This window comes from Sarcophilus harrisii, chromosome 5 (genome assembly GCF_902635505.1).
Source record: "Sarcophilus harrisii chromosome 5, mSarHar1.11, whole genome shotgun sequence".
In the NCBI taxonomy this organism is placed as follows: Eukaryota; Metazoa; Chordata; class Mammalia; order Dasyuromorphia; family Dasyuridae; genus Sarcophilus; species Sarcophilus harrisii.
Genome location: NC_045430.1, coordinates 99,943,576 through 99,962,668, shown reverse-complemented (window position 1 = coordinate 99,962,668; position 19,093 = coordinate 99,943,576). Strand labels below are relative to the sequence as shown.

The following is a 19,093-nucleotide window of genomic DNA, read 5'->3' as shown; positions in this document are numbered from 1 at the left end:
TTATTAAAGGATATTAGGATATTAAGTGAGCAGTACAATTATCTGGGATAATACCTGACAAGATATATACCTTTTATACCAAAGCACAAATTAATGTATGCTGTGAGACCATCCCAGAGTGGCAAATTTTATTGGCCACAGTTCCAAATTTTACACATGGGTCCCCATTAAAGATAACCTGACTATTACATAATTGGCGATGGATTCTTGAAGAAAAGGTTTCTCCCTCTTAAATGACCAACTATCTTTACAGATGCGTCCAAACATAACATTTGTGCTGTATACTTTCATGAGTTAATTATAAAGAGAGTAGTCAGAACTCCTTTTCAGTCCACTAAGCAGAAGGAATTGTATGCAGTCATGCTAGCTCTTACCTATTATTTAGGAGATGTAAATATATTATCTGATTCAGCCTATTCAGTAGGTGTGGTACAAAGAATTGCCACAGCCCAAATAAAATTTATAGCTTCTAATATATATATCAGCTCTTTAAGGAACTTCAAGAGCAAGTGAGAAAGCATCCAGGTAACATTTATATCTTGCACGTAAACTCACATAGTGGACTTCCAGGTCCTGTTTTTGATGGAAATTCAAAGGCAGATAGCCTTTTAATCATGTTAGCCAATACTCTCTCCCAAGAATCTTATTCTAAATATCATCAGGAGTTTTACGTTTACAATTTGGGATAACAAAAGAGGAAGCTAGGAGCATAGTAAAAGCCAGTACAGCTTGCCTTCCTTTCCATGCTCCTATGCTCCTTCCAGGGAAGAACCCTCGTGGTTTGAGACCCAATGAAATATGGCAAATGGATGTGACCCATCTTTTATCCATGTTGTTGTAGACACCTTTTCAGGATTTACTTGTGCAATACCTGCAGCAAGACACAGCCTGAGTGGTCACTGAATTCCTTATACAAGCTTTTGCATTTATGGGTGTGCCAAAAACAATAAAAACAGATAATGAACCTGCAAATACTTTTAAACATTTTGTATACTTTTGCGCACAGTATCAGATTCTACACACCACTGGCATACCTTTTAATCCTCAATACTAGAGGAGATAGGCAATACTAGAGAGGAGAAACAGAGACATCAAGACACTCCTCCAAAAACAAAAGAATGGGGGGGGGCCCCACAGGTAACCCTAAAGAACTTCTAAATTTAGCTTTCTATACCATTAATTTTTAAACTTTCAATAAAGATGCATTGGCTCCAGCAGACAGGTATTATAACCCACTGGAAGGGTAGTGTCCTGTGTGAGCAGCTCTACTATCTTTAGATAATTCCCAGGTGATGTGGAGAGATGCAGAAAGTGGTGAATGGAAGGGACCAGATAGGCTAACTTCTTTGGGGAGAGGGTTTGCTTGTATTTCTACAGATGGAGAAAGAATCAGCTGGGTGTCAATGAACCGTAATTGCCTTGTCCATCAGAGAGACAGAAAAAGAGAAAAACCTTGAAACAAAGGAGAAAACTCAAGAAACATCGGGTGGTTCCATCTCTGACTACATGTGCCACTGAAAAAGCATGACTGTTAATCCAATGTGTATGGCAATTGACTCATGAACATCAAAAATTGTTGATAAAACTGTTGCAGAACTTCAAAAGCCTTAAAAATCATTGGATTCCCTGTCACATGATAACAGTGATACTCCTGCATGAATCATTGGATTCCCTGACATGAAGTAATGGACAAAAGATTGGTTTTGGACTATTTCCAGGACTTATGGACATGCATAATTCCCATGTTGATTTGTGTTGTTACATCATACGCCTGTGTTATATTACTATGTGCTTGTGCAATACCTCCTATGTTGATGGATTTATGTATATCTGTTTCAAGTATGCCACTTCAGAAACCCGCTAACAAAATCTGGTTTGACTCCCCATTTCCCTTTGGTATTTTCACCTCCTTTCCTGAGACATCAGGGAGAGCGTGATCACCTCCTTTTTTGGTGTTTTCACACCCCCCTTTCTGAGAAGTCAGGGAGGGCATGATCACCTCCTTTTTGGGGTTCTCACCTTCCTCAGAATTCAGGGAGCATGTGACCACCCATGTTCTAAAACAAAAGGAAGTGGGAGATGTAAAGGGCAGGAACTCAGTATGATTGATTTAATCCTATAACAAGGTGTTAACTCAGTGGAATTGATAAGACAATGGTTATCTAGTTTAGCATGTGAGTTCACTAGTTAAGTATGATTGATTTAATCTTACAAGAAACAATGGTTCCCTAGTGATATAATGATTGGTTTATACTCAGTATACTGTAATGATGTAATTGTAACAAACTCAGCCAGAGACAGACTTCAAGATTGATACTGTCCTGGTGGCTCTCTTGCCTCTTGCACTTCTCCACTAAAACCAAGACTCATTCTGGAGGGCCTCCAGAAAGATAGCCAGGCCCCAGGTTAAGAAGACAAATTGTGAAGGAGATAATAAAGACTTTGGACTTTATCCCTCACTATTCTCGTGGTGATTTAACTGCTAAAAGGAAGGCTAGTCTCAAGACCTCCAGAAAGCTAATCAGAACATTAAAGGGGGAAGGGAATCAGATACATCTCTCAGCAAAGCAGATCAACATTTGGCATTTCAGCAGCAGTGAATCTGATAGTGGTCAAGAGAATCGTTCTTGGGGAGGGATAGATTTTCTATCCTTCTGACAACCTCCATTGACCACATGACAGCCTTGTGAATTTCAAAAGGTCATTAGACTTGAAAGTCTCCACTGGCATTAGTAATAGTTCTGTGATAACCATGTATTTTAAAATTAGCCGGAGTCAGGAATTCAGGTTATGGGAAAATCTTCAATCTTTATTCTCAGTAGAGGTGAAGAAGGATCGGAGGTGAAGGGGGGATCGCGATAGCAATGTGTGCAGCTGAGTCAAGAAGCCAGCCAGACAAGAAGCCAGCCAGCAATCTCTTTCCACTTCTCTCCCTGCCCCTCTGCCTCCACCCACCAAAATCGTCATTTCCTATACAACACATCAGGACTTGCACAAAGAGTGGGCAGGGGCCATTCTTTCTCCAAGCATGTATATTAATAGAGTATAGTCCAATTACTATTTAGCCTAACGTGCTTGGGACCTCAGTGCATCAACTTGAGCTTCAGCCCATTACATAGTTCTAAGTTTACTTAAGCTTTAAGGCTCTCTAAGCCAGACTATATTCTCTTCCAGGAACCTTTTTTAAGCAAATAGAGAGTGTGGCCACAGTTTGTGTTACCTGGTTTATGTAACAAGGGTCCTTGCTAAGTAAAAATCCTTCTAAAATAATTAACCTTGACATGACAGACAGGGGATTATAAATGGCAGTATCAGAATCTCTCTAATGCTTCAGGGTTAACCAAAGAATACTGAGGGAAAAACAGCTATCTTCTCTGCAAATCCCCAGACTGTCATTATGAGAAGCTGACAGAAAATTAATTCCAGAGAGAAAGTAATATTATAATTAACAAACAGTGAGTTTAAATCTGAGCTTAGTAGCTGTGTGACTCTGGGCAAGTCACTTAACCTCAATTTTTTGTTGTTGCTGCTATTGTTTTTCAGTTCCCTCATCTATAAAATGAACCAAAAAGTAAATGGCAAAGGACTCTTGCATCTTTGTCAAAAAAATCCTAAATAGGATCTTCCCTGGTATTGGAAGGGAAGATAAATGTGTTCTCAATGTTGAAATTTATTTATAGAATCCTAATTTAACTGAAATCAATTTTAAAATTTTACTCTCTAGTCACTCTTAAGGAAAGAAGTGGGGATATGTTTAGAAGAGAAAGCTTTGCTGATTTTTTTTGGGGGGGGAGGAGGGAAATCAGACCAATTAGTCAACCTCATGAAACCTGGAAACTACAGGTATAGTCCTGAACATTTCTTTCGAATTTGGAAAAAAGTGGTCTTATGATCTTAAGAAAAGGTGTTGCCTCCAAAACAAAGAAAAAAACCCCAAATAGTTCATTTTTAAGAGAAAGCAATATTTCATTTCATAAGAAGAGTTTGATTTGCCTAAACACTGGGAGTGCTTTAGCAGAATTGCCAAGAAAATCAGAAGCAAAGTCACCTTGGAGAAATCAGAATAGACCATACATTTGCAATTTCTTAATTGAAAAACTAAATTAGAAACCTCCCAGTATTTAAACACAAATTCCAAATTGCTTTTAAAAAGATAGGTTCAACAAAGAAAAAAAATAAATGGAAGTAGAGAAGCATTATTGTTGGAATCTTTACAAACTGTTAAGCCATTAGAGTTGATAGAGACAATAATTATCTAATTTGGCATGGTTCAATGATTGATTTGATCTTGGAAGGAGATGTTTTGGGCCAGAACTTGAAACAAGGTACTAAGTACAACTGATAGACAATAATGCTGTGTTCACACCTCCCTTGAAGTTCTTAGGGCCAGAAAGCACTCTGGGAGATAACCCAGAATCCCATTCTCTCCAGAAGGAGGAATTAACCTTTGGGAGATCATATATATAGAGGAAGCTCTTAGAGCTTGAAAGAATTTCTCCGGAACATTGACTGGGGTCGGAGAGGAGCACTCTGGGAGGAAGCCCACAAGCCCTCTGTCCGAGGCAAGAGAGATTCATTACAACTTTCACTTTGGTGCTGGCTGGAGACTGAAGAAAACAGAGGCAGGAACAAAGGACAAAGCTGCAAGAGCTCTTAGAACCAAGCAGAGAGATGGGCCCCGGAGCTAACCAGGCTATATTGAAGGACACAATAAAAGATCTGAACTTTTATCAGCTGGCTGCGATTCTGGAGTAATTATTTACTTGTAACTGAAACTAAGGCCGCCTCCAGAAAACCTCCCCAAGAAACCTGCTTTCTCCCAGAGAGAACTATTATTATTATTTTAAAGAAGAGAAAAACACCAACACATTATTATATTAACATAAAGCGAAATATTTGCATATAATAAAGGTTTGTTAAACTTATGATTGTGTATGCACAATTAGCAAAAGAAACATTATTCCAAAAAAAAAAAAAATGTGTATCCAATAATAGCATATATGCTTTAAAAGAATTCTTCCAGAATAAAGTTTTGATAACCTGAAAAGGTTTCTCTTAGTACAATTATAATCACAAAAGATACTTGTTTTCAAGTTTTTCAAGGAAAAAAAGTTCTCTTATCAATGATAAATATATCATTATATATTACATGATCTATTACAAATAGAAGCAGGTCCTGACTAAAGGACTGGCTTAACACCTCCAGGATTTAAAATAATCAGGCCTTATAAAAAACATAAATGATCTCTCAGTTACATCTAGCTCTCTAAGTCAATTATATCATACAGCCAGTGTCTGTTAATATGGCTATCAATTACTTAATATTATGTTGTTTGTCCTTTGTTTTGGAAGAGAACCAATGACCCAGAAAGGCGATATCTTGGCTTGGATTTATATATTGGCAAGGATGTAGAAAGTCACCAGCCTCACTGGCAAGATACAGATCCAGACAACTGGAAATGGCCAGTTTTAAGATGATCATCAGGTAACAAACTGGTACTTACATGTCCACATGCTCGGCAATGATGCCTTCTCCTTGTCAGTGCATTAAAAGATTCTTTGCATTTCATACACATTGTTACTTCATTGTCCCGAATCCATCTGGGGGCCCTTTTCCCAAGCTCAGCAGTCTAAAAAGCCAAGGGACCCAATTGTGCAATATTTTAATAAAAACCTCCCAAAGAAGAGTTTCATTAGCAACACTACTACACCGTTCATACCACAGTTCCGAAAAGAGATATGATAAACAAATATGTCAGCTAAAAAATAAATGAAAGGGTCACTAACTATACCTATACTATTGTATATGCATTATATTAATATTAACTATAAAAAGAGATCCTAATTAAAAAGCCTGTTTTAACATTTTATAGGAAAAGAGTTTGCCAACAGACAAACAGAAGAAAAACAATACCATCTCCCCACCTTTTGTAATTCCAATGCCCTAGGAACCCAAAGGAAATATATGAAGCTAGCCCTTAGCAATAATCATTTGAGGTATCAAAACCCCCAAAATAATCATGTGAAAAACTTACAGAAACCTCCAAATGCATGTCATTATCTTTTGCTATAGCATTTCTGAAGGTTTCATGCCTTTGATGGAAAGCTTCAATAGTATTTTGAAGTGCCTAAAAATGTAAAAAATTCAAAATGTACATTAAAAAATATTATGCAAAGCTGATGAAAACACAATAACAAGGATATAATATCTCAGTAATCCCCTCACCCTCCATTAAATGAACAATTTTCAATGGACATCACATATAGAATATAGAATAGTGTCAATACATATATATATGTATATATATATATATATATACATATATATATGTATTGACACTATTCTGTGTATATATATATACATACACACACACACGGAAAATATGGAAGTCAAAATGAAGAAAGAAATGATGTTTTTACCTTGATCCATTCTTCTTTGTCTTGCTCAGAACTAAAAAATAAATTGGCAATGTTTAAAATAAATTCAGAAAATATAAATGAGTTACAACTGATGATAAATGCAATCAAGCTTACTGGGATACTTCAATCCTATTTCATAATTTCCAGAAAATTTAGTGGTGCCTGGCAAAGAGTCATAATAAAAACTTAACATTTCGATTAAACAAAGAAAAATAAAAAACAAAAAAACAAAAAAACAACTTCCTGGGAATGTCCTGGCATCTTCTACTGCATTGTTATAAAATGAAATTTCCATCAAATAATTTCCCTTTGGTGACCTATATACATGATATCATAACAGAAACCTTAAGAGGTAGTGTAGTATTATAGGAAAGGCACTTGATTTGGAGTGGGAGGACCTGGTTCAAATCTTAGTTATAATTTTCTACCTGGGCAATTCATTCAACAGACTTTGTCTGTTATCAATTATCTGTCTATAAGGGCAGAATCTCAGACTAAATGATAACTGATCTTTTGGCTTCCCTTTAAATCTATGAACCCACGATCTATGTGCTTATTCAATACTGGGAATTATAAAGTACCTACTGGTCAATAAACTCAAGAGCATTCATTTTTTTTTTAAATCCTCAAAGAAAACATAAAGCAAACCACAGTTTATTTACACGGGCATCTTAAGGAGCTCTTAGCAACATTTCCCTTTGTTGGAATAAGTAACCAATATTCAGTTGCTAAGTTACATGTCATGTTACATATCAAGACTAACATGAACAGATAAAAATGTTTGCTATTTTTAAGTGCTTCCAGAAAGAGAATAATACATTAGATTATTCAGACATATAATAATAATAATCACTAAATGCTCTTTAAATCTATCCTGAATTCCATTTGTGTCAGTTCAGATCTATCTTATTCTAATTGCTGAAATACCAGAAAATTCCTACAACTGAAGTATATTATAAGTTCTTTCAAGTCTGCTCTGGTTAAGGCAAAAATATCTATTTCTTTAAAAGCCATTCCACAACTTACTTATTTTATGACTCTAAAAATGTTTAAAAATTTTTTCTTATTATCTCAAGTACTTCTTATTCCATATAAAGACCAAAAGAAAAAAAAAGAATTCATCAAAAAATTGATACTTAAATAAAAACTCAAAAACCTATATTTAAACAAATAATTGAATAAGGAAGATTTATTTCTCTGTTTCCTAAATTAGAAAATATAACAAATGGAGCCAACTGAGAGAGTACCTATTTGGAAGCCTTACTAAATGAAGATATAATTCTACACTCAGAATTATAGAGTAAAACCTTACTTTTTTTTCTTCCAGGCAGGATAGGATATTATTCTTTTAGACCCCACATCTCTTTGGTAATGTGTTGACTAAATATTTTATATTTGTAGTACTGATTTATTTGCATCTTGACTAAGATTTACAAAATCATATGACATATATTACATATTTTCCTTTCTTAATCATGTCCTACAGTGTTAGTTTTCTGACATTTCCAACCATCTAACATCTTGTCATTCTTTAATCACCTTTTGCTTCTTTTTTTTAGAATGCGTTTGGAAAGTTGCTTAAATTTATTGCCCCTTTATTTCAATCATTAATTTTCTAGTCTATACTCTATATTTGTTGTTTAAATATCTTCTAACCTTGGGGAATTTCCTATAGGCATTCCAGCAGATTCCAAAAGGTCTATAGAATGTACTTGGAAAATTTTTTTTTGGCAAAGGTCAAAAAGCTGCATAAAGACTGAATAGTTGAAGAAAATATTTCCTTCAACCATTCAATCTTCATGCAGCTTTTTGACCTTTGACAAAAATAACTGATTCGCTTACCTGGCCTGTAGTTCTAGTGTGCGTTCTTTTCCAGATATCTGAAATGTATGTGGGTATTCTTCATTGTGGGTTTCTACAACTTTCATTCCATCAATACCAACTCTAGTTCGAACGGAGAATTTAGATCCCACCAAGCTGAATTTTGGTACACAATACAGCAACATGTTGTTGAACTATAAAAAAGCACAGAAAAACAAAGTAAAAATGTAGTATTAATTTCAGTGAAATACTTGGCCACAACATTCAGGAAATGTGATACTTTCCAACACAGCCAAACTCACTAAATATGACTCTCAAAGTTTTGAAAATGCCCAATCTTTCTCCTAGTAACAAAACATCTGTATCACCTTCAATGCTTTCCTTTTCCTTATCTCTTAATATAATATGGTTCTTTCCCTTAACTCTTTCTTACATAACCAGAATTTGTAAATTCTATTGATTTCATCTCATGTCTCATGAGAATTAACTGAAGGACCTGGGGACATTAAACATGGATAAGACAAAATTCTGAGAGGAAACATGATAGTCAAATAGTCAATTCATTGTGAAAAGCTGTCACAAGAAAAAAAGAATGAAACTTGTTCTGATTCTCCCTAGAAGTCAGAATCAGAAACAGACCAAAGAGGAACCCAACATCTCTCAATTAAATCTTTCAGTTACTTAAGTCTTATAAAGTTTAGCTCCTTATTTCCTCCAACATGTACTCTTTTCTCCATCTCCATGGTCATCACCAACAAATTCAGACCTTCACTCTGTTCATCACCTAGCTTATTCTATTAACATTTTTAAAAATGAAATTTTAATTGATATTTTTGGTTTTATATAAACTTATATTCACAATGTATCCCTACTTCTTTTCCTTCCCATAAAACAATACTTATAAGTAAAGAATAAAAAAGAAAAGAAACAATTCACCAAAAGCATAAAATATACTGAAATACCAAAAATATAAAATATATAGCTTTCTAAGCAAGTTTTCTTTTGCAAGCAAAGAGGTGGAGAGGTCTTCTTTGGGCTCAAATTCAGTTTCCTTTTTAAATTTTATTTATCATTCTATCTGTAAAAAAAATAAAAACTGAGTTTCAAATCATCTCCCTCCTTTTTTTGCCCCTCCCTTCCCCACTGAGAAGGCAAGCAATATGGTATCATTTATACAAGTGAAATCATACAAAACATATTTCCATATTAGCCATTATCACTGCATGCAGTTTCAAATGTTTTGATTGTATTTGAATTGTAGTTACTATGGACATTGTTTTTCTGGTACAGCTTATTTAATCTGCATTAGTTAACCTAACTTTTCCCATACTTACTTGTACTAATATTCACCATTTCTAAACCATAGTAATAGTCTATTATTTTACATTATTCCAAGCTCTATCTCAACTTTTTTGATCATTCACTAACTGATGGATTTTGTTTCTAGTTCTTTGCTACTCAAAAAAGTACAATTATAAATACACTGGTGTATGTGAGGCAATTTTTAAATTGGCCTTTTTAAGATATATGCCTAGTAATAGAATAAATGGGTTAAATAGTATGTACCTTTCAGTTCTAACAAAACTCCAAAATGATTTCTAGAACAGTCAGACCAACTCATGGGTCCATCAAATGCATATTAGTATGCTCATTTTTTTGAAAACCATCCAGTATTAATTATTTCTATCTTTTGTCATCTTTGCCAATTTTCTTAAAGAATTGTTCTAATTTTTTTCTCTCTCACTATTTGCATTATGAAAAATTGTCTTTTATGGTTGTAATAGCTTCAATTATTTTGAGAACTGTTGGTTCCTATTCTAACCTAGCTATTTAGACTCTAGGAGCCCCTTTATGACATGGTCCCAACCTATCTTCTTAGTCTCATTTCTTATGATTCTGCCTAAACTGCTCTCAGTGACATTCTTCTGCCTTTTTACAACCTGTTCCCCCATGCTTAGGATGCTCTCACTCTTCACCTCACTTTTTTAGGAAAAGAATATCAAACTTGCTAGTTTCAAGTGACTGTAAAACTCACAAGTATAACCTGAACAAGATTAGAAAATGTTTAATAATTAAAAATAAAATAAAATGGTAATTGTTGGTTTTCTAAGTCAATATGGGGGCAAGGTAACAAGTCAGTTTGAATGAAAAAGAGTATGTGTAAGTTGATATATAATGAAATAAAATTGCATAACTAGGTAGGAATTAGATTGTGGAGGGTTTTAAATCCTAGGCAAAGGAGTTTATATGTTATTCTAGAGGCTATGAAAAGGCACTGAAGATGTTTTTTAGGAATATTAATTGTTTACCTGTGTGGAAGAAAATAAGATATTGGTAATTGAATTAAAAATCTATTTCAGTACTCGGGTGACAGGTGCTGAGGGACTGAAAATGTATGAATAAACAGAGTGAAGGATGAAAGACAAGGAGCAACTTTGACAAAACTTGGCAAGTGAATGTGTATGTATAAGGCTGAAAAAGGAAGATCCACAGACAACCAGGTGTTCCTTATTATTTTATGAAAATAACTAAAAGAATGGTGGTATTATCAACAGAACTAGAGAAATTTAGATAATGGAAAGGTTCCATTTTGATCATATTGAGTTTTTCCTCATCCTTGCCTCAGAATTTTCATCAAGAAATGCAGAAAAAGCCTTTAACAAAACACTGCACTCATTTAAGTAAATCAAGATTTGTGTTTGGCTTTTTTGGTGTCTAATTACTTAATAGTTTTCTCTGATTACATGTAAAAACAATTTTAACATTTTTTTAAAATGTTGGTTTCCATATTCTTCACTTCCCTCCTTTCATTGAGAAGGGAAGCAATTTGAATCATGCAAAGCATATTTCCATATTACCATGTTCTGAAGGAGAAAAAAAAACACCCAGGAAAAATGATGTAAGTTGGGGGTAGGTAGGTGGCACAGCCCTGACAAGAGTCAGGAAGACCCGAGTTCAAATCTGATCTTAGACACTTAAGACTTCTTAGCTGTGTGATCCTGGGCACATCACTTAACCCCAATTACCTCAGCAAAAAAAAGAAAAAACCAATCTGCTTATAATTTCTTAAATAGCACAACAGTATACCATCACAATCACGTACCATAACTTGGTTAGTCACTACTAGCCAATTACAAACAATTTCTAGCTATTTTTTCAATGTCCAATTCTTTATCACTAAAAGAGTTGCTATAAATAGCTTTGTACATATAGATCCTCTTTCTTTATTTCCCCTATTTATTCATTTTTATGTTTTTTGGATTGATGGCTCAAAGGGTATGCAGGTTATAATAGCCCTTTTGGCATAGGTCCAAATTGCTCTCTAAAATGATAATCATGTCATCACAGTGCATTATTGTCTCATTTTCCCCCATCTCCTCCAACATTTGTCTTTTTCATTTCTATCTTATTAGCTAATTTGACAAGTGAAGGGTGGTATCTCAGAATTATTTTAATTTGCATTTCTCTAATAAATAGTGATTTGGAGCAATTTTTCATAATATTATTGATAGCTTTGATTACTTTGTCTGAAAACTGCCTGTTTATATTCTTTCATCATTCATCAATTGGAGAATGGTTCTTATTTTTTAAAACTTTGACTCAGTTCTCTGAGAAATTAAGCCTTTACCAGAAATACTTGCTGTAAATTTTTTTTTCAGTTATGATTGCTGTTTCCCTCCATCCACTTTTCATGTTCATCCTCAATTTTTTCTCCTTTTAGTCCCATTCATCCTCAAGTGTTTTGCTTCTGACTACCACTTCTCTATTCTCCCTTCTGAAATAAGCTCCCTCCCTTTTCTTATCCCCTTCTTCCAATTTCCTGTAGGTAAGATAGATTTTTGTACTCAAATAAGTGTATATATTAGTCCTTCTCTGAGTCAATTCTGATGAGAGTTTTAAGGTTAAAACATTGTTTACCACTTCCCCTATCATCTTTTTCATGGTAAAAGTTTCTTCATGACTCTTTTATGAGACACTTTATCTCATTTTACCTCTTCCTTTCTACTTCTCTCAGGGCATACTTCTCTCAGAGAGAGAATTTTTTTTTTTTTTTTTAGATATACCATCATAATTCACATCCTTGCCTTCTATCTATATACTACTACTTGCATTAATTATGATAAAATTCTTAGGGAGTTAAGTATCATCTTCTCATGTAGGAATGTAAACAATTTAACTTTATCAAATCTCTTGTGATTTCTCTTTTTTGTTTATCTTTTTATAATTCTCTTAACTCTTGTATTTGAAAGTCAAATTTCCTATTAAGCTCTATTCATGATGAGTGCTTGAAAGTTCTCTGTTTCAGTGAATTACTTGCCTTTTCCCTTGAAGGATTATATTCAGTGTTGCTAGGTAGGTGATTTTTGGTTGTAATCCTATCTCCAAAACTTCTGGCATATTTTATTCCAAGCCCTCCAATCTTTTAATAGAGGAGCTGCTAAATCTTGTGTTAGCTTGACTGTAACCCCATAATACTTAAATTTTCTCTTTCTGATTGCTTGCAATATTTTTACCTTGACTGGGGAATGCTTAAATTTGGCTATATTCTTGAGAGTTTTCATTTTGTTATCTCTCATAGGAGATAATTTCTATTTTATCCTCTGGATATAACATAATAGGGCCATTTTCCTTGATAATTTTTTCAAAAATGATTTCTACCTTGTTTTGATCATGACTTTCAGGTAATTCACTAATTATTAAATTATCTCTCCTAGATCTATTTTCTAGGTCAGTTGTCCTTCTGTTGAGATACTTTACATTTTCTTTTATTTTCTTCTATTTTTTTCTTCTTTTGATTTTGTTTTATTACTTTTTGATGACTCCTGGAGTCATTAGCTTCCACTTGTCCAATTCTAATTTTTAAAGAATTATTTTCTCTGTTCAGATTTTGTATCTCCTTTCCCATTTGTCTGCTTGTATATTTTAGGGCACTTTTTTATTCATTTAACTTTTGTACATCTTGTTTCCATTTAGTCAATTCTACTTTGGATTTTTGTGCCTCTCTTTTACCATTTGGACTATTTTGTTTTTCAAGGTGTTATTTTCTTCATGCTTTTTTTTTTTTTCTGTTTCTTTTACCAAGTTGTTGACTCTTTTTTCCCATGATTTTCTTGCATCAATGTAATTTCTTTCTTTCCCCAATTTTTCCTCTACCTCTTTTATTAGTCATAAAAAAAATTTTTTTTTGATCTTGATATCAATTCACATTTTTCTCTGAGACTTTGTTGTCTTCTTCTGAGTTTGTGTTTTACTTTTCCTTGTTGCCACAGCAACTTTCTATGGTAAGAAACTTTTGTGTTATTTATTACTTTTCCCAACCTATTTCTCAATTTCATATTAAAGTTGAGCTCTGTCCCTGAGGGGGTGCTGTTCCAACCTTCAGGTTTTTTATGTACCTGTTTTCAGAAGTAATTCTAGGAGTTTATAAGCAAGGTGGTATATTCCAACCTTTCAAGAAGAGGTGGGTTTACCACTTTTCTGGCCTATGCTCTTATTTATGAGCAACCACAAGTAATTTTTTACACACAGGTCCCTGGTTCTCCGATAGTCACAAGCTCTGATATGCTAATCTTCCATCTTATTCTGGACTGAGACCTAGATCTGAGTATGTGTAATACAACAGAGTCCTGCCTCTGGTGCCAGCAAAGGGACCTGGTAATCCACTTCTGACTAGCTATTTGTTTTTACTATCTGTGGGATGAGAGCTCTGGAAGCAGTCATTCTTGCAGATGATTCAGTTATGCCCAAGTATTGATTTGCTGAGACTTGGCCTGGGCTGGTGCAGCCTGAGCTCCACTGTCATCCTGGTACAAGAGACCTTTCTTGCCAATCTGTAAGTGGCCTTGAGCTGAAAAACTGTTTCAATTTTTTGTTTGGTGAGTTTTGCTGCTACAGAATTTGTTCTGAAGGAATTATTTAAAGTTGTTTGGAGGGAAATTTGGAATAACCTTTCCTTAAAATGTATCTAAAACTAAGAACAAACATTATTAGAAAAAAACTGGGGTCTTAGATTCCTATCTTTGTTATTGTTTATGGAAATAACAGTAAAAGGAATTGAAGAAATAAACAGGCAGTAAGCTATAGTGTAGGGTGGAAAGAGTACCAAATATGGACTTAGGAATTCCTGAGTTTAAATGTGGCCTAAGATACTTACTAGCTGTATTATCGTAGGTGGAGTAACAACTTCTGTCTGAGTTTCATCATACCATCTACCTCCCAGGAATTATTGTAAAGATAAAATAAGATGACTGTAAAGCTTAATAGCACAGTTCCTGATCCACAGTAAATGTTATATAATTTAACTATTATTACTATTACTATTAAATATAATGATAAGAGGGGAAATTATCTAACAGTGGGAAGTTTTATTTAGAGAATCCTAAGAATTAAGGAAAAAATTAAGATAATTAGTACTGTCAGGAAATTAACAGGAATAATATAAAAGTCTCAAAATAAAGTTATTATTATTAACAAAGGAAGAACTGGAGAAATTACATTTAAAATAATAAAATACATTGACAATCTGAGACTTTGCTTCATTTAGCAATATCAGTGGAATCAAAGGTCCAACCTTGTTCTTATTTCTTAATTAAACAAGATACATTTGTTTTATTTCATATAAATATATATAATATAATAATAATAAATGTAAATAATATAATAATACAAATATATAAAACAATTTTTTGTGATAATTTAAGCCCTAATTTAATTAAAGAGACAATTAATTTTCATTGTTGAATATTATTAGGTAGTAAAAATGATAGTATAATTCTCTACTGATCAAATGACTAAGGATACTGGACATAATTTTTTGGACTAAGAATAAAAGATTAAACATATCAGGATGTGGTAGAAGCAACATCTATTTTATATAGGCTTATCCAGTTTTTCCATAAGGGGAAAACAAGGCCATTATTGGGATTATCATTAATTTGGCTTCATTATCACCTGAGGCATAAAAGACTTAATCTGTGATAAGTTGAAGAGACAGCTAAACTGTTCAGTGGATAGAGTGCTGCTCCTAGAGTAAGACCTGATTTAAAAATCTGACTTAAGACAGTTAGGTACTAGCTTTGTGACCTTGGAAAGTCATTTAATTGGAAAGTCAGTGAATAGAGAGCTGGGCCAAGAATCAGGAAGACCTGAATCTTCCTGAGCCTGGTCTCAGACATCTACTAGCTGTGGGACTCTGGGCAAGTCACTTAACTTCTATTTGCCTTAATCGATTAAGAGGGGAAAAAAAAAGGCAAAACACTTCACTATCTTTTCCAAGAAAACTATATAGAAAGAATGTTCCTTGGGACCATCAAGAGTTAGGCACAACTGAACAAGTTGATGCTGGATGGGTTTAAATGGAATTTCTACAGCCCTAATGAGTGCTCACAGTGAATGAAGAGGCAGAGAAATTGTTTTACTTAAATAATATTTTTCTTTCTTTCTTTTTTATTATTAAAGTTTTTTATTTTCAAAACATATGCATAGATAATTTAACAACATTGATCCTTGCATAGCCCTACCCCCTCCCCTAGATGGCAAGTAATCCAATATATAAATAACATTTTTCTTAATATAACTTGCCCTTCATTATTTATCTAAGTAAAATTATTTTTATTGCACTTTATGACCCATAAGTGTCTCATGGTATTCTATTGAGAGCAGGAATTACTGGATTGGCCTAAGCAATATATATATATAGTTGATGGTGGGATATGGGGTATAAAATTGTGTTCCCTTTAATCTGTAAAATTAACACTCTAAATTGTGTACTCTTTGATCTGTAAAGAAGGGAGATTTGAGTCTCAGGCCCTCCTGGCAGACATAACTTCCAAGACAAGTAAAATGGCCTCCTTCAGCTGGGCCATTTCTAGGGATCTCTATTCAAATTCAGGCTGAGGAAGCTTTCAAAGCAATTTCATTTGGGAGATCCTGGTCTGATTGGCTGTCCCCTACCCGCCAAGATCTGCTCATATAATAGGTTTCTGTTTACTCATTTCTTTGTAGAATGCCCAAAGGACTATGCCTTTTCCTTTGGTATAGCTGCCAGGACCCTGTCCACTGAGAAGACATTCTCTTCTCAGTGCCAGCCTCCATTTCCCTAATAGGACTTTTCTCATCCAACAATAAACTTCCATTTTTGCCACCTTTGGTTTTGTGAATTCTTTCACATTGAACCTGTGTCTCTGATCAAAAGGGGATTGCCACAATTCTCTGCACTACCATTAACCACATCATAGTTATATAGTTACAAAGCTATAAATATACAGGGGATATAAAGCAAAAACAGGAAAGAGAGGAAAAGTGGACTCAGATTGTGATATCTCAAACTAAAAAACCAGTCATTGTCAAGAAAAAAAAAATCAATGGAAAAGATTGGACATATACAATTTAGAAATAAATGCATGTAAAAAATAGTCTAGTATTTGATAAATTCAAGATCACAAATTTGAAAAGAAAGGCTGGGAAAATGTACATGAAGTTTGGTGAGAAATAGGTTTATAGATTGGGATTTCATACATTCTACCACAAATTCAAAATGCACAAAAAAATTAAATATGAATGTAAATATAATTTTGGTCAAAAAAAATTAGAGCCAGACAATGAATAGATGAGATCATAAGACAAATTAAACATTATATAAAGTTAAAAATCTTTTATGCCCAAATCAGAAGTTCATATATATGTCTGATATAATTTATAATGATAAAAATGAATCCTCAAGTAAAGGTTAAATTATTTTCAGTAGACTGTTAAAGAATCTATTTTAGAAACATCTTCATAAAAAAATGCTAAAACAAAGCAAAGTTTGCTAAAGTTTCAATGACAAGGGTACACACTTCAGTTTCCTAGGAAAGCATTTATTTTAAACCACTTGATTTCTGCACATAATACAAAGAATATATTGATATATTTTTCATAAGCAAAAGCTCTATTTAATCTAAATATGTACCTGAGAATTTTGTGCTCCAAAAACAACGCAATACTTACTAAGAAAAGATGACGTTCCTGAGCTGAAGTGTTTCTAGCAGCAAGTTTAAGGATCTGTCCTTCTCGTATAAGCTCATTTGAGGGATTAACAATGTCTTCCTCTTCTCCCAACATCTCATAAACCTCTAACAGCTTTTTAAGTTTATCCTAGTGAAGTCAAAGAACAAATGAAAACTTAAAAAAAAAATCATAATTTGTAATTCACGTTAGCTGGTACTCAAATAACTCATGAATATGTTTAGTTAAATATAAGATTAAAAAGTACATTAACAACTGCTTCATTCAACCGTAAACAAATAAGCAAGCAAACAAATAAAAATCACCAGTAAACTTTGGGAGAAAAGGGGAGAGCTGGTTGGGTGCAGTGTAAAAGTACATTGGTTTTGGAGTCTAGGGACCTAAGGTGTAAGACATTTAACTTTCCAGAATGTCTCAGTTTCCCCATCTTAAAAATAAGGGAACTGGCCTCTGAGATACCTTACAGCTCAAGTTCTATGATCCAAAAGAATTAAGAATGAAATTTATTTATGACAATAAATGTAGCAGGAAGCAATAATGAAAAATGTGGTCAATGTTCTTCTATTTTTCTGGTAGACCGAAATACTTTTGCAGGAGTCTAACCTTACAAATGGATGAAGTAAAAATAATTTACTAACCAGGCTTCTTCCCTTCTCAAAACCACCTACCATTTTCCGTATTGCACTATTGGAATGGCTTGCTGCAGTAGAGATAATTTCAAGTGATTCTACAGAGAGAAAATCAGAAAAGCAAATAAATATCTTATTCTTCCACAAAATGCTATATTATTCCAGTAGGCTAGTACATAAAACAAAGGATAAGTTATAAATTTGGGATCAAAGTGATACTAGAAGCCACCAAGTTTAAGGTCAATTTAGTTAATAGGGAATCAAGTTCTAATTAAAATTACTTAAAAAATAGGGGTGGTGGGAAGTGCTGTCTTGGGTAGGGTTCTGGCTTTAAGATTTGTAGCTAAGCATAGAGTATGAAATTAGCAAAACTAGTAAAATATTTCCACTTCTGAAGCTTATGATCCTAGCAAAAAATCATAGCTTAGTTCAAGACTTTTCACTGATCCTGTTTTCTGCTAAAACTAAATGGTTATCTTATCATGTAAAAATAAATAGCTACATACTTTTAGCATCATTCCAGTCTAGGGAATCAGGGGGCAATTTCTTTAGGTAATCTTTAAGGAGCAACTCATATCTAGGAATTCGCTGCACAGGTTCTAGCATGTGATGCTGCAGTGTTAAACTCCCACAGATCTTTTGTTTCTAGAAAGAGAGAGAAAAGATACTTTAAAGAAAACTTTCACCTCCTCCCATTCATTTAATCTAAAATAAGTCATCATGCAAAAGGTCTTATTTGGAGCAACACAATAAGGTAGGCAGAAGAGAGGACAAAATGAATTTTCAACATTAGAAGTTCTGGTAACTAGTAACCATTTCATTAACTTTAACTCAAAAGTTTGGTAAAGACAAGTAAGTTATTTTCCAGAGATTTTTAGCAAGGAATACCATGATGTTAACTTTTCTTAATACCTATTACCTTCATATCTGAATATATAATTCATCTGACAAGACATTTATCAAATAAGCTCTTTATCTTTCCTAGAAACTAAAAGATGAAAATTTGTTATCCTTTCTTTAAAAAAAAAGCTATGTTGACAATTTCCTCCCTCTCCAATTATTAGATACTAATGAAGAAAAAGTTTCACTAAGATAATTTCAGAAGTCATAAGATTACAGTCTAAAAGGGATTTTAGAGTTTATGTAGTCTAATCTCATTACATAATTAAAAAACCTGAGGGAAAAAGAAGGATGAATTACTTGCCCAAAGTCAATCA

General features: G+C 33.7%; 1 protein-coding gene across 2 annotated transcripts in view; it reads right to left on the bottom strand.

Moving 5' to 3' along the window:
- The window catches only part of FGD4 (FYVE, RhoGEF and PH domain containing 4), a 264,375-nt gene that overhangs the window by 27,740 nt on the left and 217,542 nt on the right, over positions 1-19,093 (bottom strand). For both annotated transcript variants that reach the window (XM_031938146.1, XM_031938145.1), the window contains exons 8-14: positions 18,383-18,521; positions 17,916-17,974; positions 17,230-17,376; positions 8,263-8,435; positions 6,421-6,451; positions 6,036-6,128; positions 5,505-5,630 (exon numbers count right to left, since the gene is read on the bottom strand). In XM_031938146.1, coding sequence (XP_031794006.1) covers positions 5,505-5,630; positions 6,036-6,128; positions 6,421-6,451; positions 8,263-8,435; positions 17,230-17,376; positions 17,916-17,974; positions 18,383-18,521 — 768 coding nt within the window. The remainder of the gene's footprint in view (positions 1-5,504; positions 5,631-6,035; positions 6,129-6,420; positions 6,452-8,262; positions 8,436-17,229; positions 17,377-17,915; positions 17,975-18,382; positions 18,522-19,093) is intronic.